This window comes from Stegostoma tigrinum, chromosome 33, assembly GCF_030684315.1.
Source record: "Stegostoma tigrinum isolate sSteTig4 chromosome 33, sSteTig4.hap1, whole genome shotgun sequence".
In the NCBI taxonomy this organism is placed as follows: Eukaryota; Metazoa; Chordata; class Chondrichthyes; order Orectolobiformes; family Stegostomatidae; genus Stegostoma; species Stegostoma tigrinum.
Window position 1 is genome coordinate 30,728,767 of NC_081386.1, and position 25,073 is coordinate 30,753,839.

The 25,073-nt window shown below is 40.5% G+C and overlaps 2 protein-coding genes across 5 annotated transcripts in view; one reads left to right on the forward strand and one right to left on the reverse strand.

The window, feature by feature from the left end:
- Positions 1 to 20,730, reverse strand: part of iqch (IQ motif containing H) — a 161,750-nt gene extending 141,020 nt beyond the window's left edge. The window contains exons 1-5 of one of the 3 annotated variants that reach the window (XM_048562828.2): positions 20,670 to 20,730; positions 20,409 to 20,553; positions 15,516 to 15,638; positions 8,344 to 8,441; positions 6,623 to 6,743 (exon numbers count right to left, since the gene is read on the reverse strand). In XM_048562828.2, coding sequence (XP_048418785.2) covers positions 6,623 to 6,743; positions 8,344 to 8,441; positions 15,516 to 15,638; positions 20,409 to 20,450 — 384 coding nt within the window. In that variant the 5' untranslated portion in view covers positions 20,451 to 20,553; positions 20,670 to 20,730. Of the gene's footprint in view, positions 1 to 6,622; positions 6,744 to 8,343; positions 8,442 to 15,515; positions 15,639 to 20,408; positions 20,554 to 20,669 lie in introns of those variants that run through there. The other 2 variants (XM_048562829.2, XM_059639271.1) reach the window with 2 other exon arrangements.
- A 36-nt stretch (positions 20,731 to 20,766) lies between these two features.
- The window catches only part of aagab (alpha and gamma adaptin binding protein), a 47,445-nt gene continuing 43,138 nt past the window's right edge, over positions 20,767 to 25,073 (forward strand). For both annotated transcript variants that reach the window (XM_048562830.2, XM_048562831.2), the window contains exon 1: positions 20,767 to 21,040. In XM_048562830.2, the coding sequence (XP_048418787.1) occupies positions 20,974 to 21,040 (67 nt within the window). In that variant the 5' untranslated portion in view covers positions 20,767 to 20,973. The remainder of the gene's footprint in view (positions 21,041 to 25,073) is intronic.

The window sequence follows — 25,073 nt, forward strand, 5'->3', positions numbered from 1 at the left end:
CTTATGTTTGTAACCCCGAGAATGTATATGTACCTAGTTCTTGTACTAACCCTATGATAAGATTACTTTTATCCAATGCTATCCCATTCCCCTCCCCCACGTATTTGGATCTGTTCTAATCTATTTTTCTTATCTGAGGTTATAATATGCATATGCATTTTTACAATATCTGAAACTTGCAGATAATTTGTCCAATGATCATGCAGAGATCATTGATAAAAATAGTAAACAGCAGCAGTTCAAATGGAGTGCCTGTGGCACTCCACTAACAACTGTTCCCCAAGCAGAACTATTGCTAATAATAACAACCTTTTATACACCAGGATGCAACCAACACATGCAACTCCAATTCCAGCTGCTAATTCCACAGGTCTCTATTTCATTAAATAGCCTATTATGAGACATGTTGTTGACAATTATTATACAACATCAAATAGATCATATACATCTATCAACTTCCTCAAAAAAATTCAATGAGGTTGGTGACGTGCAAACACATTTTACAGAAGTCGTGTCTTGAAGCAGTTTTGAGTACCCTCTTCACTATCAAGGCGGTCATACCGTGTATTTCTAATGATCCCTTCCAGCAACTTGCCTCCAATGGTGGTTAAACTAATGGGCCTGCAATTCTCCAGTTCTGACTTTTGCCCTTTTTGAATATTGGCACCACATGGATCATCTTCCAGTCCATGAAAACAATTCCAAGCACTAGTGAGCTATTAAATGTTTAATAAAAAAAATGCTTGCTGAGCTCAGTTTCTACTTCTGTGAGCTCCCAAGTGAACATTGTCAGAACCAACAGCTAAAACAATTTTGATACCCCTACTTTTATTCTAGCCAGAACTACATCCGTGTTCACTTGATACTTTAAAAACTTTAATGCCAATTGTATGATATTTTACTGGAAAGTCTGTAGTATCTTCTGTAGTGAAGGCAGATTTCACAGTAGTAATGTAAAAGAAAGTCTTATATGTATAACCATAACTGTCAGACCTCAGGACACTCAAGTCACTTAACAATCAATTACACACTTTTTGTGGTGCAGTGACTACTGGAATGTAGATAATGTAGCAGCCAATTTGTGCAGAGAGAGCATCCATGAACAGCAACGAAGTAAGTGCCCACAACATCTATTTTAGATGTTTGTTGAGGGATGCATATTGGTCAGGGCAGGAGAACTCCCCAGCTTGTCCTCAAAATGTGCCATGGGATCTTTTATATCCACTTGAAAGAGCAGATGGGGCTTAACAATTTAATCTTTCATCCAAAAGATGAAATCTCTAACAGTAAAACACTCCTTCAGTATTGTACTGAAGTCATCCTGAATCATGTGCACATGTATCGGAAGTGGGACTAATCATATCATTGGAATTCACCTGAATTTGTCCCGGTGCTCATCCAGGTCCCAACTGACTACTAACACGACTTTTTAAAAAATCTTGCTATTGTTACTGCAGCTTGCCACTTTTATCTTCATCAAACATCTTTTTGGTTGCTTTGATACCTGCTGTTGTTGCCTTTAGGCAGGCACAAGTGAGATGTATTCAGAAACGTCATCACACCAGCCAGTGAGCCTGTTGAATGCTCTGCCACAAAATGCGGTTGAGGCCAAAACACTAAATGTTTTTAAAAAAGGAGACAGAAATAGTTCTTAGAACTAAAGGAATTAGAGGGTCTGAGGTCAAAGCAGGAACAGAGTACTAGTTGGATGGTCAGCCATGATCATATTGAATGGCTGAGCAGGCTCAAACAGTCGAATGGCTTTCTCCTGCTCTTGTTTTCTATGTTTCTATGCTAACCTGTACATGTACATTAGTTTGATTGTTCCATTCCCTACTTGTATGGTAGGCAGATAATCCATTCTGTTTAGACCGGTCCTTAGGAAATGTGCAAGATGAGGCTGGAATGATCACAAGTTCATTGCAGCTCTTTGGGTTGCCCATCCCAATGGAACTCACTGCAATATCTAATCAATTGTTAAATGATTCTAGGGATTATAACTTTGCACACACTAATCCCTATGAAGTCTGAAGAAGGACTTCCTCAAATCAGTCCAAATTTTGTACTTTACTCACTTGCCGTTACGAAGTTTGTCGTACTATTGAAATTTCATTGAATTTTTCTTCCAGATTTGCCATTCCTTACTATTTGCTACCAGTGATCTACAAGATTACTGTCAAGTTACATCTCTATCAAGGTGCAAAAACATTGGTTTCTACAGTCTTTCCTTATGCATAAGGCTTTCAACATGACTGATCAATTTTCTAATTCTTGTATGTAATGTGTTAATACTCATTTTTCTTTCATTTGGCATCAGACTGCCTCAGGTGAGAAAATTACTTCTCTCAATGTGATGCAGTCTTAATTTAAGAAGTCAAAATACCACAATATGCAGATAGCGTAACCGGGCTTGCACGCAAGAATTAATGATTATTTGATTAACTACATTTATACCAGACAGCTATGCAGAAAAGGACAATGGTAATATTTTTAATTCTTGTGGGGTTTGGTGGCATATGGAACTGCTTCGTGCTGCATGCTTAGAAAGGAAGAAAATTGAAATTGACTAAGTTCATTCAGTTTATCATGTCGCTTGTTGCTGTAAATGTGGGGAGACATTCAGGGCGTCTTGGTGGCTCAGTGGTTAGCACTGCTGCCTCACAGCACCAAGGACCCAGGTTTGATTCCACCCTTGGGTGACTGTGTGTGGAGTTTGCACATTCTCCCCATGTCTGTGAGGGTTTCCTCCAGGTGGTCTGGTTTCATCCCACAGTCCAAAGAGGTGTAGTCTAGGTGGAATGGCCATGCTAAATTGCCTGTAGTGTTCAGGGATGCATAGATTAGGTGGGTTATAGGGGGATGAGTCTGGGTGGAATGTTCTGTCAGTTGGTGTGGACTTGTTGGGCTGAAAGGTTTGTTTCCACACTGTAGGGATTCTATGATTGCTCAACCCCCATACGCTAGTCTACCATTTATTAATGACTGCAAAACATTTGCCACCACATTCCGCACACTCTAGAACTTTCTTGTCACACCTTCTCAATATGCCATCTCTTTTCTCTGTCTCACCGAAAGACCACTTGAAACCTAAACACTTTTACCCATTTTCTTTAATATCTTACCTATTCCAATTTGACATCTGCTAGTATCCCTTTTGTAGCTTATAGAACATAGAACATAAGAACCAGGAGTAGGAGCGGCCATCTGGCCCTTCAAACCTGCTCCGCCATTCAATAAGATCATGGCTAATCTTTACATGGCCTCAGTTTCACTTACCTACCTTCCCACCATAACTCTTAATTCTTTTACGCTTCAAACAAGTATCTATCTTAGCTTTAAAAATATTCAATGAGAAAGCCTCAAGTACTTCACTGAGCAGACAATTCCACAGATTCACAAGCCCTTGGACGAAGAAGTTCCTCCTCAATTCAGTCCTAAATTTGCTCCCCCTAATTTCGTGAATATACCCTCTAGTTCTGTTTCACCCGCCAGTGGAAACAACCTACCTATTTCTAGCTTATCTATTTTCTTCATAATTCTGTATGTTTCTATAAAATTCCCCACCTCATTCTTCTAAATTCCAATGAATATAATCCCAGTCTATTCAGCATTTCCTCATAAGCCAACCCTCTTAACTCTGGGCTCAACCTAGTGAATCTCCTCTGCATCCCCTCCAGTGTCAGTACATCAAGGAGACCAAAGGAGACATGCAAGGAGACCAAAGCTGCATGCAATACTTCAGGTAATGGCCTCACCAGCATGCTATACAGCTACAACATAGCCTCCCTGCTTTTAAACTCAATATCTCTAGCAATGAAGGACAAAATTCCACTTGATTTCTTAATGACCTGTTGTTGGTAGCTCCTGAGGACGTTGATTATTTGAAAGACACCATGCAAATGAAAGTTGGCACTTCTGGCCCAAACCATACCGATGTTGGATGTGCTCAACAGAGGCTAAGAGGGAAAGTAAATCAAACAAGTTCCTCAATGCTCTGCAAACACAAGCTCTCTGCTAACTGGCTAAGGCAACTATGGAAGAGGTCAGCAAAGGGGAGTGCATTGCACTCACCCTGGAGGATCAGCAAAGGAATGAAAAGACAAAAGAAGCACATGTACCAGCAAACAGAAATTTAAATGAGCTCTCTCTATGCACACATAAACAAACACCTTCAAACAACACCAGAATGAACATGAAATTACAGTCCTTTCTTTCTATCACTGTAACAAAGTGCACTAATCTATCACACCAAACCTTCCTTTGGTGAATATATAAGGAATCAAATTCCACCATACATGACTGCACAGTTCTGTATTTACAGTACAATAAGGTAGCATGATTACATTTTCACTCCAACCTTGTTTCAGATGTGTGTTATGAAATAAACTAATAGCTTGGGGGCAAAAATATGACTTGTTTCCTATTGCTGCCAAATGATGTAATTTCGTGCTGGTAAAACAACCTAAAGCCTTTTAGAGTCTGTGAACACTAACATATGCTAATAAGCTATAAATGACTGGTTCAGATGGGAAATTCAATTTTTCTTATTGCATTTTCAAGTACGTAAGTAGCTAAAACTGTGCAATAATATGTAGATGTGTAGGTTTGATGTTTAATACAATTGAGCAAAATCAGTCACTTTAATATAGATTCTGCTCATCCGAGTTTTCAGAAATATCTCTGAACAGCTTTTTTTCACTTGTCGAAATGAGCAATTAATGTTATTGTTGGTCTTCATACTGCACAGACATAAATATAATGGCACTGCAGCTAAAATTAATGCAAATCGTTTCAGGCCTACACAGACAGAATGCCTTTAACTCTTCTGTAAAATAGAATGGCATGCTTAGTTTACCTTTTCATCTTAATTTTCTCTCCTCTTCCAAAATAATGGATTCATTAGCAATGCTTCACTCTTACACCAAGCTGTCATTTCTCATGTGTTGCTTACATCATAACTGTGATGGGACTTGAAACTGAACATCACACCCAAGTTTGATTTTGCCCTCATCCAAAGTCTTGATTCAACTGTTACCCAGGCTTGAAATCAGTAAAAACCGCCCATTTAGAACATAGAACTTAGACATTGGAATGTTTGTTGAATAAAGTGATTACGCTAACTGCCTGTTACACATCTGAAGAAAGATGAGATACCTGAAGAAATTGAGTGGCTCTAATCTTACAGTCCAGCATACATTATTATTTTTAAGAACTGAAAGGAGATTTATTTTAAAATTCTTCCTTGGAATTGGGGCAACAATGGTAAGGTCAGAATTTATTTAACAATCTGTAGCTGTTCTCAAAAAGCAAAATACCCTGCCTTTGACTTGCTCCAATAATTGTAGCATTGATGATACTAGTCCAGTTAAGATTTTGGTCAGTGATGGCTCCAAGGACATTGCCACTTGGGGGCTTTCAATATTTTAAAGAAATGGTTAGACACTCCCTTATTAGTGACAGTCATTGCCTGGCACTTGCTGACATGAATGTTCCAAGCGTAGATGTTGTTCAGACTTCTGTATTTGGACATACTGTATTTCATTATCTGAGGATTTACAAACATTGTTCAACATCGTGAAATCAGCAGCTTACATCCTTGTTTTTGACTTAGCGATGAATGAGAAGGTCACTGATTGTACATCTGAAGTTAACTCAATCTGGGGAACTGCCTCAAGATACTCCTGCAGCAGTATCCTAGAGCCAGGATGATTGGTCTGTAACAACTAAAACTTCTGAGTCGGGTATGCTTCCAGTAACTGAAGTGTGGTCCTCATCCACAGTGACTACAATGTTGACAAACGATTGGCGCCACTCTCAATAAAACACAACCTTGGTTTCAAGGACAGTCGCACGCATTTCATTGCTGGAATTTGACCAAGGCTGTAGTGATATCAGAGGCAAGTGGTCGAATGGATTCTAAATTGATAATCAGTAAATAGTTTATTGGTCAGTGAAATGTTATTGAAAGTTATTTACTTATACAGAAAACATTTTCAAGTCAATTTTCACATATTTGTTGTAAAATGCACATTTTTTGAGGAACAAGAACAATTATAACATCAATGTTTTTTGGAGAGAAACCTAATCAAACTACCTGCTCACTATAATAAATCATTGATGCCTTGCCCCAAGCCATGTTCAAAGTGAGTGTGGGTCAAAGGATTGACGCTACAGTATTATGGCTCTGCCTCCAGCCAAAGCTTCCTTTAAAAATATTTCACAATCTAACACCATGTAGGCACTCAAAGTGTTTGAACTGAAGCAAGATCTTGTACAAAGACAAAATAGCATGCTTTGTCTTGTGTCGTCCTTTACGGACACCTCGGCACTCTTTTGGTTCTAGATATTGCTGAATAGTGTTGGTCAAGAAATTCTACAGATCCATGCAAGAGAATACTTAAATCTTTATTTCTCCCCCCATCAGCAGTGGTGTATGACCCTAAAGGGTAGATTCATGTTTAGTATTCACAAACATCTAATTACCTAATAATCTGTAAGAGGGGTCAGTGATTTTTAAACTTAACACTACTCTTGGGGGATAAAAAAGATGGAAAACTTGCAGGTTTTTTAATATATTCACATAAAATCTAACCAGTAAGAACATGATAGATAATGAACTTACTTGTGTTCCAGGTGAGATATGTTTAGGCGCATTCCATAGCTGGATACCATGGTGCTTTTTGTTCAAAGATGGGTAGACAACAGGTTTCTTGATTATTTTATTGATACTCAGTGAAACAGGGCTAAATGAAAATAAAGTAGAAAAGCACTGGTTCATTATAATTTTTTTTTGATGTCAGGAATACTTTATACAATGAAGTATTTCATTCTAGCATCATGAATGTTGTGGGTGAATAATCAAGCACTCGGGTCTGCAGGCTCCACTTAATATATGGACCTCTGAAAGTGCGCATTTGTGATTTTTACTTTATAATTTTGAATTTTTGAAGCTTTTCCAACTTTAAGAATTTCCACTTTTTTAGGTTATTTTTCTTCTCTCTTTCCATCATGGACATTGCATTTATTGAGGATAATAATCTTCACACAAGTCACTATTTTACTCGTGTAAGTCCCAACAATAATTACTATCAGACTATTCAAACACAAGGGTGGGTAGGGCATCAAAGGTGAAATTTGATCCTATCATTCCCTGAGGCCCACACATGCCTAGCTGCCATCAATAACAATTGTATAACAATCAGTTAATCCATGATAACAAAGTGTGGAGCTGGATGAAAACAGCAGGACAAGCAGCATCTTAGGAGCACAAAAGCTGACGTTTCGGGCCTAGGCCCTTCATCCATGGTATGTTTTTGCTTATCTTGGAGCCAACAACCACCCAGAAGGGTCTAGGCCCGAATCATCAGCTTTCCTGCTCCTCTGATGTTGCTTGGCCTGCTGTGTTCATCCAGCTCTACACCTTGTTAACCCAAGAAGGTTTCACTTAACAAGATCAGTGAAAATTCCATGAATGGGATCTTCCTTGACACCTCAGCCATTTACTTAACTATATTCACAAACTCCCCCCTCTTCACATCATTATGCTTCAACGTGCATTATCTGCTCAAAACAAGCTGACACCTTCATGAAACAAAAACTAAAATACTGCAGATGCTGGAAATTTGAAACAAAAACAAACAAATGCTAGAAACACTCAAAGTTGAGTAGCATCTTTGGAGAAAAGATATAGAATTAACATTTCAGGTCAAAGAGTTTTCATCAGAACATAATTTCAGTGATAAGTAATGTCTTGTTTTAAAAGGAATTTGAGACTAACGGAAATAGTGAACTCGAAGTACTCATCCATTTTCTAAAGAAAAACAGGAATTGTTCAGTTCTTAAGTCAATCCTATGACCTGGCTTCTGTTAGTTCCAATGGTGTCTCCCTGGGACGCATGGAAATACTTTGATGACGTCACAAGGTAGTCCATGAACTAAGGAGACTAAACTTTGCATGCTTCTTCATAGGTTATGCCAGGCCAGAATTTTACCCACTCATACAAAATTAAAATACTTGTAGATGCTGGAAATCTGAATTAAAAACCCATTACATATCTATATCTTCCACAAAAGCAAAATAATGCACATGTAAGAAATCTGACATAAAAACATTACATTTTTACCTCTCCAATTCTGATGAGAGGTCATTGGACTGAAATGTCCACATTGTTCTTCTCCATAGTTGCACCTGAACAGTTACTATTTCTAGAATATGACCTGTTCACTTTATTTTCCACAATGAAGTGTGGAAATGATTTTCAATAATGAATAACACTGTCACTATTTAGGCATTTAAAGACAATGATTTGGGCTGGGATTCACAACATGATTCACAGTACTTACGAAGGTAAAGGGTGTGCAGCTGACATATCTCTGTATTCCACAGCAGGAAGGGTCAACACTTGGTTATTGATTACATTCAAGTATGCTGCTGCATGATTCTGCAACATAACAAATTTTGTTCAGTAAGTGGCAACTGAGGCAAACTTACTTTCAAATCAAGTCTGTTTTGGTTTGCATGGGGCACTGATAATAGCTTTATATTATTCACTGAGAGAGATGCTGGCATCGATGAAGCAATGATGAAAATACTATGTACACATTCTTGTTTCTTTTAATTGCAAAACTAGGTTCTGATGGTTTTCTTTGATTCACAAAAGGCTGAAGTCACCAATATAAAAAGCCCTGTTTTTTTTTCCAGTCAATTCCAAGTAATAGCCAAAAGATTAAAGAGGGAAAAGGCTGATTATGGGATTCAGCCTTGAATTCTAATGTTTATTTTCTCTCTGCATATTGAGTCTTCAATGGCTCCAATTTTACTATTTACAGATTTCTACACATCTGTATTGCTAGCAGGCTTTCTATGACTCCACAATATCATATTGGAGCAAAAAGAGGTGGCTGACCCCAAAAAAAAAATTCCACCAGGATAGGGGCTTAATCCACACTGATGGCACCATTAAGCATCACAAACTAGAAACATCTGAGATGAATGGCTTCATGTTGTCTGCTTTACTGAAAAACATCACCTTAGTTTAAAATGATACATGTTTCAGATTCAGTTTACATAATCTAAATCATTTGCCAGTTTTTATGCCTACAGTTACAATGGAAATTATTTACATAAAATTACTTTTCTACAAATGCACCTTCTTCCCACCAGAAGCACTGCAGATAACGGATTCCCCAGAGTGGGTATGCAGGCCAATCAGCCCATCAAGTCCACACTTAACCACCTAAGAGCATCCCACCCAGACCCACACCACTATCCTAAGTCTGTAACCCTGCATTTCCCCTGGCTAATCCACCAAACCTGCACATCCCTGGACACAAGGGGCAATTTTTCATGGTCAATGCACCTAAACTGAAGTTTTAGATGGTGGGAGGAAACGGGAATACCTGGAGAAAACCCATGCAGACACAGGGAGATTGTGCAATTCTCCACACAGACAGTTGCCAGAGGGTGAAATTAAACCTGGGTTCCCGGTGCTGTAAGGCAGCAGTGCTAACCAATGTGCAGCAAAGCAAGTGTTAGCACCAGGCAAGCTTCTTTTATTTCTACAGTTATGTGGACATGGGAATTTATCATGGAAATTAAAAGGGATGCAGTGAAGGATTTGGAAATGTGAACTGAAATACACTTATTTTGGTGGACTATTATCTTATCCTCTCATGTCATTTCATTTTAGATTAAACAGAGTCTTGACTCTCCATATGAAATGTCATTGAAATGGCCTATTATTTTAAGATTCTAACTAACTGAACTGCCTAACGCAAAGCTGAATGGACAAAACCTTGAGCCATCACTCAGATTGAAGAGTGCAAGAGACGGAGAGATTTATGGTTAAGTATGTTAAACAGAACTTTAAGAAAAGATGACTTGGGTTGGATTTCCCCAGGATCTGATGAAATGAAAAAAGGGTTTAGTGGGCGTGCAAGGCAGGTCAGTAAGGTAAAATTAATGAGAGGAAAGCTCAATGCTGTCCCAATATTTTTACATTGTAAGCTTTTTGTTCACCGTACTTTCCCTCCCAGTTGTCACTGAATCGCCACTACCTGAAGCCAAAAGGTCAAGCTGTTCATCTCCTTCTACAGTCCCTCACTTCTGGAAGGCATCCGGCAGTGGGGTAGGGATGACTGGATGTCTAATCATTCTCTTTTATAAGGTGCGAGGTACTTAACTTCAATTAATATTTTTGCAATGCAGTGCAGATAAGTCTGGGATCTGAATGATTGCAACATCATAATTATGTTCTTTTATTCTGGTGGTGCCACACACTACAATGCATGGACCAATATATGTCAACATATAGCCAAAGCAGCAGATTTTAGGACAGATTTGTAAGTCCACAATTTTGCCATAATGATTTTTTGCACAGAACTTCCAATCTCATGCACATCAAAAAGTGGATTCCTACCAATATACTGCATAACTACAAAATAATCCAATACAGATTATCCTTGCTATGAATCTGCTTTCAATGAGTCATTGACAACCGTAAGAACTGTCCTGTTCTGAAATATTATAATGTATTTTCCAAAGAAACAGTTAGAGTTTTGTTGACACTTTTGCTCCATATGGATTTCCTCCCACACTTCTAGCTTCATCTAACCCATCAGATAATCTTCTATTCCTTTCTCCCTAACATACTTGACAAGCTTCCCCTTAAACAGTTCCATAATCTTCACCTCAACTACTGTTTGGTTGCTAGCTCTACATTCTAACCACTCTCCAGGTAAGGACATTTCTCCTAAATATTAGGGAGATCTTATATTTATGGGCTTCGGTCTGGTTACACTTGCAGGTAATTGTTGCCATCCGACCAGATGATCTTGAAGATCTTGATTAGATAACCCCTCAGTTTGCTCTCTGCTGGAGAAAAATAGTCAACCTATTCTATTTTTCTTGGTTGGTATAGGGTCTTAGTTTTTGTATCATTCCACCAAATCTGGTTTTATCCTGTTTCCATGCCTCTACATCCTTTTCATAAAATGGACAGCAGATGGTATGAACCACATTTGGAGTACAAAGTTCAAAACACAGTTAACGTGAGTAAAATTAATGTTTAGTGTAGAAATAAAACTGCGGAACATTTACATCAGTATTCAATGTTTATTTGTTCGTATTTTGAAATACAAGCTTTTATAACACTTCATCATTACTGGCACTTCATATTATTTCTTATCTCTTACTTAGCACTGTAAACAAACCACCCCGATCCTGAACTATATAATAGCACCATATTACAATCGGCAACCATGCCAACAGGCTAATTAAAACAATGCACGCTACTGTAGAACACTGTCGGCCAACTCACAGTAATTGCATCAACATGTAAAGAAAATGGTGTTTCATTATGCTAAAACTTGTTATGTGCTACTCTATTTGATTCAATAATTAACAACTTTGACACAAATAAGGGAAAATCAGGCTACTGCTACAGTACAATCTTTGGAACTGTGGATTGAAATGTCTTATTGAAGACCATTTAAGTTTGTAAAACAAAGCTTACAAAATATTTGAGAATGTCTTTCCCCCCAGGAGTCTTCTATATCTATCATACCCCAAAAACTGAGGCGTTCTTAAAATAGTTTAAACAGAATAACACGAAGATTTGATTCATGATCCATCCATTAGATGTACTATATATTTCTCCTCTTCTTTCAGAAAGATGCCTAGTTATGTTATGGGCCTCAGTACCTCAAGCAAGGCAGTTTGTCATATGTGTCTTGATATCAAGTGCTGCCATGGTATTGCAGCAATTGGACAGCCTGCTTGATCCTCAGCTCTCTTGGCATTAATGCACCACCAACTTACTTTAAAATATAGTATCTTTAGGGTCATAAAATACTCCAAAATGTTTCACAAGTGTTAGCAAATTAAATTTGGTATAAGATGATATTAGAGCAGTTAAGTCAAAAAGAAGTAGGTTTTAAGAAGCATCTTAATGGAGAAGATAGATGTGAAAAGGTGGACAGGCTTAGGCAGTAAATTTGAGTGCTTAGGTAGCTGAAGACGATGAGCACACAAGAGTCCACAAATGAAGGACTTCAGATATCACAGAGGTTATAAACTGGGGGATGTTAGCAAGATAATAAGGTCATGGATGGACTTGAGAAGAACGATGAAAATACTTATTTTGGATGAATACACTTTTCAATGTTAATTACTGAGTAATGGTCAGTAGCAAGGCTCTTGAGTGAGAGCTTTGTTTTCCTTGTTATCCTTGGATTAGGGTTAGGATCTCTGGGAACAAAGAGGCCAGATTCTATGCTATGAATATAAGTTAGCTGTTGTTTGACAGGTTTAAGAGCGTAATTTATACAACTACAATATAGAGAGGAAATGTACGCACATGCTATCACAGTTCTCAATTAAATGAAAACAATTTTAACTGCTGTTAAAAGTTCCTTTGAAAGAATGTTGATTTGAAGACTGCAGAAGGTTGCTGTGATCCTCTCATTGTAGAAAATTAGTGTGTCACGATTTACAGAAAAGAATAAGAACCATAATTTTCCAAAATGGAATGTAAATGATAGACATTGTGATCTCAGTAGTCCTGTTATTATGCATGCTTCAGAAATAAATTTAAACTGTAGTTTACTAGATGTCACAGATGAGTCATTATCATGCATTCATCTTGCACTAAGTGAGGAAGAAAATAATGCGTCATTAATGTAGAATTCATAGGTTCGGTATTTATAAAACAACTTTCTTCTTCACCTATAATTTGATTCTTGCCTCTCCTGAAGGTGCTACCCCATACTAAGATATGTTTTCATGGCATTTTGCCCAAGTAAATGGTCATTCTTCATGTGTGAGCTCAGACAGCAAGTGTTTGAGAGCTCATCAGCAATTGGTGTTGGGATGGTGATAGTGTGGGGGAGGGGACAACAGCTCTGTCCTATTTTCAGCCGCAGCAGATGTCACTGGATTTCAGAAGTTGCAATTTTTTCAGCTCCTAATACAAGAGTGCTGCAGCTTACTATATCACTTGTACCACCTCCTGTGATCAAATTTGTGGTCTTCTGACAGAAAGTGCACCTTTGTGATCTTTTCAAAAACATTTACAATGTCACTACCCATGCCATGCAGATCAAATCTTTCTCCGGTTCGAGGCTAATGTGTACAATTGTACAGCAAATTATAAAGTGGTCTTAACATGCATTTCATTTTTGTTTTACAAATTCATAAATGTGGTAGTACTATTTAAATTAATTTTGTTTCTGCAATTTTAACATTCTTTTACAAAACCATATTTAGGCACCGGTCATGGGGCCACTTTTCACGTAATTTCAAGGACAAAGTAACAATTTCAGCTTCACTGCACACTGTTTAGCCCTGCAATTGTGTAATAAGCACATAGAAAATGTCCTTTTGATCCTATACAAACTGATATTTTTACAAAACTGTGAACAAGCAAATCGTTTTGGCTATTAATTATACATTTTAATCCCTTGTCAAACCAGCAGGGGGAGGTGGTAAGCCCTTCAGCTTGTCACTTTTTTGACTCCACATTGTGTATGCAGATAAAACTTGGCTTCTCCCAGATCTGGTTTGAATGCAGTGTAATTTTGAAAACCTCAAATGTAAAAAAATTGTCATAATTCACTTGAAGCCGAACTCATGACGCAAATTTTAAAACAATTCAAATATACTGTCATAAAGAATCCCTTATGTTATTTATTCTTTTCCAGAGATGTTCCTGGCCACTAATTGTCTGAAAAAAAACACACACAAAGCATATGACATCATAGAAAGGTCTGGGTTCAAATCCCACTAGCCTCAAAGGTGTGCCATAACATGTCCAAACAAGTTGATTAAAAATACTTCCGAAATCAGAAACTGCTACAGCACAGAATGCTGAATAACAAGGTGCGAAGCTGAATGAACACAACAGGCCAAGCAGCATCAGAGAAGCAGGAAAGCTGACGTTTCGGGTCCAGATCCTTCTTCAGATTCCAGCATCGGCAGTTCCTACTATCTCTCTCCAGCACAGAATGTTGCCACTCAACTCAATACACACAGAAGGACACGAATTCAACTGGGACAACACATCCATAATAGCACAAACCAAACAGAGACATGCCAGGGAACTCCTGGAGGCCTGGCTTTCCAACAGGAGCTCAATCAACAAACACATTGATCTGGACCCGATACACAAACCACTGAAAAACAGAACCAGAAGTAATGCCAACCACTGCTGAAAATCATGGCACTTCAACAAGCAGAACAGAACACCAATGCTTCACCGGAGGCACACTAATAATATTACTTAGCAGAGTGACGAAACTTCTGCAATCAAATATACCGTCTTGGCAAGCAAGTCCGCAACCTCAATCAACCCATTAATTCCACTGGCTTTTTGAAAAAGCAAGTTTCTTGGTTATTTTAACACAGCTTTGCAATTTTCTTAAACTACAATTATTTGACAGCTATTATGGGATCTGTATCCGTCATCCTATGAGGCAGTATATTCCAAATCTTAAACTACTTATTGCTTAAAAAGGTTGATCCTTGTGTTGCTTCTGCTTCATTTGCCCATGATTTTGAATCTGTGCCCTGTTGTTGTCAACATTCCAGCCACTGAAACAGTTTCTCTTTATTTATTCGATTTAAACTCTGTATGACCTTCCACAGCTCTATTAAACATCTTCTTATATTTCAGGCAGAGTCATACAGCATGGGAACAGACCTCTTGGTCCAAATCATCCATGTCGAACAGATATCCTAAACTGATCTAATCCAATTTGCCAGTATTTGAACCAAATCGCTCTATGCTCTTCCTATTCATGTACCCATCCAGATGCCTTTTAAATTTTGCATTTGTATCCACCTCCACCACGTACTCTTACTGCTCATTCCATACTTGTACCATCCTCTGCGTGACAAATTTGCCCCTTAGGTCCATTTTGAATCTTTTCCTTCTCAGGTTAAACCAATGGCTCTCTAGTTTTGGATGCCCCCACCCTGGGATAAGACCTTGGCTTGTCACCCCATCCATTCCCTTCATGATTCTATAAAGGTCAGCCCTCGGACTCCAACACTCCAGGGATAAAAAGCCCTAGTCTATTTAGCCTCTCCCTATAACTCAACCCTCCAATCCCTGTAACAGCCTTGTAAATCTTTTCTGAACACTTTCAAGTTTAACAACATCTTTCCTACAGCAGAGAGATCAGAAGTGACATGGTATTCTAAGAGTGGCCTCACCAATGTCCCATACAGCTGCAACATAACGTTTCAACTCCAACAATCAACATTCTGACCAAATAAAGGCAAACATACCAAATGCCTTCTTCACCACCCTGTCTACTTGTGACTCCACTTTCAAGGAACTATGCACCTGCAACCTAAGGTCCCTTTGTTCAGCAACACTTCCCAGGGTCCTACCATTAACTGTACAAGTCCTGCCCAGGTTCCCCTTACCAAACTTGTGTCTATTATTAGAGTTAATTGTTTAATTATTCTTATTTATTAATGTGCAAAAGCACCCTACATCTTTAATCCCACTGACCTTCAGGCCCATTTCTGTCCTACGAATGGCTGTTTCAAGCGTTTGAATGTTCACTGTTGCTGCTTTCCCATGTATTGTAATGTTTGTGATTTTCTCTTTCAGCTCTTGAAGATCCTCTTGAACCTAAAAAGTAAACAGTAAGGTGTTCAAATGTAGCAATGTGATAATGGATTCTATCAAGAAATATAGGTCTTTGGAGGTGAAATAATATCCAAACTATACCCGTATTCTCTTGTTATCATGAGTCATCTCAACAAGTGCTTTGGTATCTTTAACATAGTTAGTGGTGGTGTGCTATACCAAGAGGCTTTTGTACTTCTAAATGTGCACTTTTGATGCTGGTCAGCTCAGCACCAAATGCATAGTCTAATGTGGCCAATTTACTGCCAATCTCCCAAATAGCAGGAGATTTCCTCTTAATTTCACGTTACAGAGTGCTCAAAGTGTGTTTATAAAAATCCACTAATGACCTTACTGCAAATAATGCACAGAGGAAATCATTCCAACAAGACTACCTGGAGTGTTATTTCAACTAGCCATTCAACATGCACATTTAAAATATATAAAGAAAAAGATAGTAATTCCTTGCTGTTTTCTTTGGCTTTAATAACATGGGCTTGATCTAAGACAAGGATGTTGGGATTTAAAAGCAGTTGCCAATCCAAACAGACATCATTTAACAACTAGCCTTGAATTAACCTCAAACTGTGCCAGCTTACATCAATTTAGTACTGTGACTCTCAAGAACAGTTGGCCTAAACTCATCCCCATATCAATTGCAGGCAGCTTTCTTAACAGCATCCATTTTATACATATCAAGGCGAGCTATTGAGACCTAAATTTCCCCCTCAAACAGCAATATGATAATGACCTGAAAATTTCTGGGGTTTAGTTTTGGGATTTCAAAAGGAGACAAACATTGGCCAGGAAATATATAGAATCATAGAATGATACTACACAGAAAAAGGGTATTTGACTCATCATGCTGTACCATTCTTTAAAACTTATGAATTAGTCCCACTGGTCTCAATTTCCCCATAACCCTGTAAAACTTTTCACTTGAAGTGTTTATCTGATTTCCTTTTGAAATACCGTAAGGAAAAGGAGTAGGCTATTCAGCCCTTCAAGCCTGCTCTGCCATTTAATAGGATTGTGGTTGATCCATCACTCATGTCCATTTTTCTGCCCTTGATTCCCCAACTGATCAAAAATCTAGCTATCTATATATCTCAGCCTGAAATATACACGAGGACTCTGCCTCACAGCCCTCCGTGACAAGGAGTTCCAAAAACTCACTACCCACTGAGATAAGAAATTCCTCCCAAGAGAGAATACATCCTCTCAACATTTACCCTGTCAAGCCCCTTAAGAATCCCATTTATTTCAATGAGATCATCTCTCATTCTAAACTCCAGTGAGTAAAGTCTCAACCCGTTTAGCCTTTGGTCATAAGACAATCCCTCCATATCGGATCATCCTAGTGGACGTTCTCTGAACTGCTTCCAATAGTATATTTTCTTAAATGAGGGAACCAAAACTGCTCACAGTAGTCCAGATGTGGTCTCACTGGTAAACATGCAGTAAGACTCTTACACACCAAACCCCTTGAAATAATGGCCAAAATTCCACAAGCCTTCCGAATTACCTGCTGCACCTGTGTGTTAGTTTAAGATAACAGGGTGTAGAGTTGGATGCACACAGCAAGCCAGGCAGCAGAGGAGAAGGAAAGCTGATGCTTCAGGTCTGGACCCTTCTTCAGAAAATCAAGACCTTTTTGAAGAAGGGTCCAGACCTGAACCATTAGCTCTCTGTTCCTCTGATGCTGCCTGGCCTGCTGTGTTCATCCAGCTCTATACCTTGTTGGCTCAGACTCCAGCATCGGCAGTTCCTACTATCTGTGTCAACAAAGTGTGGAGCTGGATGAATATAGCAGGCCAAGCAGCATCTAGGGAGCACAAAAGCTGACGTTTTGGGCCTGCTATGTTCAGCCAGCTCACACTTTGTTATCTCAGATTCTCCAGCATCTGCAGTTCCCATTATCTCTGACCCCTACTATCTGTGTGCTAGTTTTCTGTGTTTAATGAACCAGTCTTGCCGAGTCCCTTTGTGTTGCAGCTTTCAGTGTTTTTTTCTCTTTCCATTTAAATAATATTATGCTCTTTGTTCTCCCTTCTAAAATGAACTTCACACGTACACACATTATCCTCCAACTGCTAAATTTTTGCCCATTTACTTGACCGATCAACACCTCTCTTGTATCGTTTGTGTACCCGTTGTAACCTGAGTTACCACCTATTTTGTGCTGTCTGCAAATTTGGCTGCAGTACATTCACTTCCTTCCTCAAGTCATTAATATATTGTAACAGTCACAGCATTGATATCCATAAAACCCCAGATATTACAAGTCACCAACACGAAAAAGAATCCCTTATCCCCACTAACTGCTTCTTTACCATTAGCCAAATCTCTGACAATGCTGTTGTACTACCTCCAATACCTTTTGTGAGGTACTTTGTCCGACAACTTCTGGAAGTCAAAATATAATGTTTAAACATCTTTCATCAGAGTGACTGCAGATGTAGCTGATTAAAATAATAAATGTGACATTTACCAAGCAAAAATCCAAACATATAATATTTTATTTTCTGAACATCTTTAGGTTACATCCCACCAACTACTCAGTTTCCCTGAAACATGAATTACAGTAATTATGCCAAAGTACTAAATAAAAATAAGGAAAAGCTTTAAAATAGGGGCTAAATTATAGAAGCTAGGATCAGAAGTAGTCCATTTGGCACTTTGGGCGTGCACCATCCTTCAATAAGACCATGGCTGATTCTCTATTTTACCACTTTCTCTCAATAAACCTTTCCATCTTTAATATCTAAAAGAAAGATCAGTTTCTATCTTGAGTATGCACAGCATCCAGGCCTCTCAGTCTTCTGAGGCTGACCATGCATTGACTGAAGAAATATTGCTCCATCTCAGTCTTACATTATATCCTGAGACTGTAACCCCCGGTTTTGGATGCCCCAGCCAAGGACACCGTTCCTGCAACTAGTCTGTCCAGCTCTGTTAGAATTTTATATGTTTCAATAAGATACCCTCTCATGCTTCTAAACTCAAGTGAACACAAGCCCAGTCAAATCAATCTCTTCTCATATTGCAGTCCTGCCATCCCCAATGCAGCCTGGTAAACCTTGGCTAAATTCCCTCCATGGTCAGTAGACCCTCTCTTTGGTAGAGAGAGCAAAACTACACAAAACACCACGTGTACTCTCACCAATGTCCGGCACAACTGCAGTAGGGCAGATTTTCGATGTGTTTGATTCACTTGCTATTTCTTTATTTCCTATTATAATTGCATTTATTTCTAATTGTTTGGGGCCGACATACACCTTCACTAATCTTTTCCTCTTTGTAAGTGTCCCATCTTTCACCTGATTAAGGCAGTTAGTCTTCATCTCCCCAACAGATAAATATTTTTAAGTAATACTACACAAAAAAAATTAAAATATAAAGAACAAATATTAATTTTATATTGGCAACTGAATTGCAGCTGCATGCTGAGGTCCTGCCCTATAATCCTACGTTCCCCTTCAACTGAACACAATTTGTGATCATTTCCAATGTGTAAAAATACTGGAAACTGACTGATATTAAATAATACATTGTATAATGCACTATTAATGATAAAACTGCCTATCCTGTGTACTTAAATCTGAAATCCTCTGGTCCATACACAATGTCAATAACACAGAATGTTACAGCATAGAAAGGAACCATTCAGCTCGTTTTGCCAGTACTTGTTATTTGGTTAGTTCCAACCTTCCAGCTTTTTCACATATTTTTGTCTTGTATTTTCCTATTAAAGTATTTATCCAGTTCCCTCGAAGACTATCATTGAATTGGATCAGCTCTTACTTAGTCAGAAGATTTTATCCTGCAGCAGGGCTTAAATACAAAATTCAAGGATAACACTCCTGTGCTGTACCAAGGAAGTGCTGTATAATTAGAGGAGTGATACTTCAGAAAAACACATTAAACGTTCCATCCCAGACAGGTGTAAAAGATCCTATTGCACTATTGTGTAGAACACAAACTCTCCCAATGCCCTGTCCAATATCTACCTTTCAACCCATTCTTTTCCTATGGCAAAAACAGAAAAGCCTGGAGAAACTCAGTAGGTCTGGCAGTGTCTGTGGTGACAGAAGCAGAGTTAATCTTTTGACTTAGATATGACTTCTTCAGTAAAACAGATTAACTTTTCATTATCTCATTGCTAAAATAAAACAAAGAATTGGCGCAGGAAATTGGAAGCAAAAAGAGAAATTGCTGGCAAAACTCTGCTTTCTCTCCTCAGATGCAGCCAGACCTGCAGAGTTTAACATTTCAAGTTCAGTAACCCTTCTTCAGAACTGGGTACAAGACTTCAACTTTGTTTCTCTCTCCACGGCTGCTGCCATACTAGCCAAATTTCTCCAGCAATTTTTGTTTCTATTATTTCATCACCATTTGTCGGAGATCAATGTGAGCAAACTGGCTACCACATGTTAGAAGTAACTGCACTTCAACAGTTGATTCACTGGCTTTAAAATGCTTGAAGATATGCTGTGGTCTTGGGGGTGCTACAGAAATGCAATCCTTTTACCTCACAACGCCCCTTTGAAAACTGCCAATGAGTCTATGCTTCCAGGTAATGAAACATTCAGCCTATCCTGAAGAAAGGTCACTGAACACGAAAGGTTAATTCTGCTTTCTGTCCAAAGATGCTGCCAGACCCTGCTGAGTTTCTCCAGCTGTTTCTGTCTTTGTTGCTGAAACATTCAGTTTAATTGGCATATGAAGGCTTTGGTTCATTTAAAAGAAATAAACGTTACTCCTTTTAAGTACCTTGACCAATACATGTCCCACGTCAGTGTTGCTGTTTGCCATGTTGTGGAGACAGTTCAGTTTCTGCCAGCTCTCACCATCCGTCCATTGCCTGTTGTCATCCACCTGGCCCTCCTGGGGTTCCCATGGCAACTGAACACAGCCTCTACCATATGAAAATAGGGAAATTACTAACTTAACGGTGAATAGAAAGTTACTCATTCTCAGCTCCAGCAATCCATTGTTCTAACAAGATACAACCTCTACAATGTTCTGAAATACCTCGTCACTCCTTGACTTTTTTTCTTGCTCACACTTGTAAGCGATGAAAGCCAGCGTTGAAACCCCCCCCAGCACAATGGTACATTCCACACCCCGAGGCCGAAAAGATTGAAAACCGAGGCTCCAGCAGGAGTAAAATGTGGCATTAGACGTGCCAGACTTAGATAGTATCTCCTGTATGGTGCGGTTTGGAGGGGAGGGGAAAGGGCAAGTTCCAGTACGAAGTGAAAGGCGTCTTTGACACCGGCGGCTGTTCGGGTGAGAGGTCAGAGTTCAGGGTCGGACTGGGCCGAGCCGAGTCGGGATGAAGGTTCCCAGCGTTTTGCTCGTCAGCTGCTGCCCGGGTTTTGTGGAGGAGACGCTAGTGAAAGGTGAGTGGAAGTACCAAGGCTGGGAAGGTAACGTGGCCTCCCGTGCACTTTGCCTCCCCGGGATGGAGGAGGCCTGACATCCCGACAGTCAAAAGCTGAGATAATAAAATGTGAGGCTGGATGAACACAGCAGGCCAAGCAGCATCTCAGGAGCACAAAAGCTGACGTTTCGGGCCTAGACCCTTCATCAGAGAGGGGGATGGGGGGAGGGGGAGGCGGACCGAAGATGGAGAGTAAAGAAGATAGGTGGAGAGAGTATAGGTGGGGAGGTAGGGAGGGGATAGGTCAGTCCAGGGAAGACGGACAGGTCAAGGAGGTGGGATGAGGTTAGTAGGTAGATGGGGGTGCGGCTTGGGGTGGGAGGAAGGGATGGGTGAGAGGAAGAACAGGTTAGGGAGGCAGAGACAGGTTGGACTGGTTTTGGGATGCAGTGGGTAGAGGGGAAGAGCTGGGCTGGTTGTGTGGTGCAGTGGGGGGAGGGGATGAACTGGGCTGGTTGAGGGATGCAGTGGGGGAAGGGGAGATTTTGAAACTGGTGAAGTCCACATTGATACCATATGGCTGCAGGGTTCCCAGGCGGAATATGAGTTGCTGTTCCTGCAACCTTCGGGTGGCATCATTGTGGCAGTGCAGGAGGCCCATGATGGACATGTCATCAAGAGAATGGGAGGGGGAGTGGAAATGGTTTGCGACTGGGAGGTGCAGTTGTTTGTTGCGAACTGAGCGGAGGTGTTCTGCAAAGCGGTCCCCAAGCCTCCGCTTGGTTTCCCCAATGTAGAGAAAGCCGCACCGGGTACAGTGGATGCAGTATACCACATTGGCAGATGTGCAGGTGAACCTCTGCTTAATGTGGAATGTCATCTTGGGGCCTGGGATGGGGGTGAGGGAGGAGGTGTGGGGACAAGTGTAGCATTTCCTGCGGTTGCAGGGGAAGGTGCCGGGTGTGGTGGGGTTGGAGGGCAGTGTGGAGCGAACAAGGGAGTCACGGAGAGAGTGGTCTCTCCGGAAAGCAGACAGGGGTGGGGATGGAAAAATGTCTTGGGTGGTGGGGTCGGATTGTAAATGGCGGAAGTGTCGGAGGATAATGCGTTGTATCCGGAGGTTGGTAGGGTGGTGTGTGAGAACGAGGGGGATCCTCTTGGGGCGGTTGTGGCGGGGGCGGGGTGTGAGGGATGTGTCGCGGGAAATGCGGGAGACACGGTCAAGGGCGTTCTCAATCACCGGGTGGAAATGGTTTGCGACTGGGAGGTGCAGTGGAAATGGTTTGCGACTGGGAGGTGCATCCACTCCCCCTCCCATTCTCTTGATGACATGTCCATCATGGGCCTCCTGCACTGCCACAATGATGCCACCCGAAGGTTGCAGGAACAGCAACTCATATTCCGCCTGGGAACCCTGCAGCCATATGGTATCAATGTGGACTTCACCAGTTTCAAAATCTCCCCTTCCCCCACTGCATCCCTCAACCAGCCCAGTTCATCCCCTCCCCCCACTGCACCACACAACCAGCCCAGCTCTTCCCCTCTACCCACTGCATCCCAAAACCAGTCCAACCTGTCTCTGCCTCCCTAACCGGTTCTTCCTCTCACCCATCCCTTCCTCCCACCCCAAGCCGCACCCCCAGCTACCTACTAACCTCATCCCACCTCCTTGACCTGTCCGTCTTCCCTGGACTGACCTATCCCCTCCCTACCTCCCCACCTACACCCTCTCCACCTATCTTCTTTACTCTCCATCTTCGGTCCGCCTCCCCCTCTCTCCATATTTATTCCAGTTCCCTCCCCCCATCCCCCTCTCTGATGAAGGGTCTAGGCCCGAAACGTCAGCTTTTGTGCTCCTGAGATGCTGCTTGGCCTGCTGTGTTCATCCAGCCTCACATTTTATTATCTTGGAATCTCCAGCATCTGCAGTTCCCATTATCTCTGATACTATTTTAACCCCCAGTCAAAAGCTGAGAGGCGGCCTCGGTATGACCGGCGCTGGGATGGTGATGTGGGAGGCCTCTTACCATGGGATGGGGGCGGGTCACTCCATTCCCCATTTATATTAACCCCCCCAATTGAATTACATTGAATCTGTTCCACTTCTGTGTATAATAACCTGGGCTGACGCTCCATGTAGAGCCTTGAGAGAGAGCTGCTTAGCTGAGACCCCATTTGCCCTCGAGTAGATGCAAAAGATGTGTTGGAGCAACTGCATTTTAAAAGACGGTGCGCTGGCCAGTATTTACAATTGAAATGATGCAGTACTGGTGGGAGCCGGCATAGTTTAATGTGTACTTAAGAAAAATGGACTTTAAAAGGAACTCCGTTTCAGGGAAGGTGAAACTTAGAGGGCTGGTCAGATGTACAAAGAAATAGCCAGCTCTAGAGATAACAACGGTAGGGGTGGAGGCTTCAGTGGCCAATGAGCTAAGACGGAGTTGATGCCGAACCGTGCTATGGAGATAGTAATAAGTGCCCTGAGTGATTCCATGGGTATGTGGTTGGAAGCTTAACGTCAGGTGTGATACTAATATTGCAAACTGCCTAGTTCACTCTCCTGTTTGCTGGGGGGAGGGATGGAGTTGGTAGTTAGGGAGCAGTTTGTCGTGGAGACAGAAGACATATAAAAGCAAAGTAATTTGCTGGATAGCTGAAATAAAAACAGAAAGTGCTGAAGAAACTCACCAGGTCAGGCAGCATCTATGGGGTGAGAAACAAAGTTTTTTTGAGTCTGTGACTTCCTCCAAATACAGACGACAGTGGCTTTGGTTTTCCCCATATTTGGGTGAAAGAACTTTCTTTTTGTCTATTAATGTATGTCAGTCAACTAGTTGCTGATTTAGAGACACTGGAGGTTTCAAGAAAGTTAGTTGTGAAGTAGAACTGGGTGTTGTCACTGAACTGTGCTGCACCTACCTAGGCAAAGATTTCAACTGGGTGTTGAAATTAATAATATCTTTAATTTTTGCATGCTAATATCCCATGTCCTAGGGGAAAGAATTTATCAAAGCAGCAATATTCCAGCTGAAACATGTCACATTAATTTAAGCATTACATTCTCAGCCCCTTTTTTTTTGTTGAACTGATGCACCTCACTTGGAAAAATAATCCATAGATGCATGTATTGGTGCAAATCTCACTTTTCTCTCATTGATTTCCCAAGTTTGTTTATACAGTTCAAGCTAAGTAGTCAAAGTCTTTTTCATAATCTTGAAAGAAAATGGTTTTCTCCATAAGCTTTGGTTTAGTGGTTAAACTCTTGCTTCTAAGTCAGACAGCGTTGTATTTAAACCTGTCTCTGGAGTTCCGTGCACAGTTTTGGTCTCCTTGAAAATGGGTATAATTTTATTAGAAGTTGCTCAGAGTTCAGTTAACTGATTCCTGGAATGAAGTGGTTATCTTATGCCAGAGCCTATACCCATTGAAGTTTAGATAAATGAGGTGTGATCTTATTAAAAATATAAGATCCAAAGGGTAATTGATAGGGTCAATATTGAGAGGATATTTCCCTTTCTGAGAGAGTAAAACTATGGGATACCGTTTTTAAAAATAAGAGTCTCCATTTTAATCGTTTGTATGTGAAGTTTTTTTTTTCCCCAGAAGGGAGGAGAGGCTGAGAAGTCAAATTTATTTAAGGCAGAGATGAATAGATTTATATTAAATAAGGGAGTTGAAGGTCACAACAGACAGACAGAACAGTAAATTTGAGGTGACAACCAGATCAGGCATTATGTCGTCAAGTTGTGGAGTGGTGTTTCCTGAACTACTCCTGTTCCAAATTCATTTCTATCATAGATTCTCCACAGTGTGTAAACAGGCTAGTCAACACATTGAGTTCACATTGACCCCGTCCATGTAACCCTGCATTTCACATGACTAATCCACCTCGCCTATACATCCCTGGATGCTGGGCAATTTAGCATGGCCCATCCACCTAATCCCCACACGTTTGGACTGAGAGAGGAAACCATAGCACCCAGAGGAAACCCATTCAGACACAGGGAAAATGTGCAAACTCCACACAGACAGTTGCCTGAGGATGGAATCGA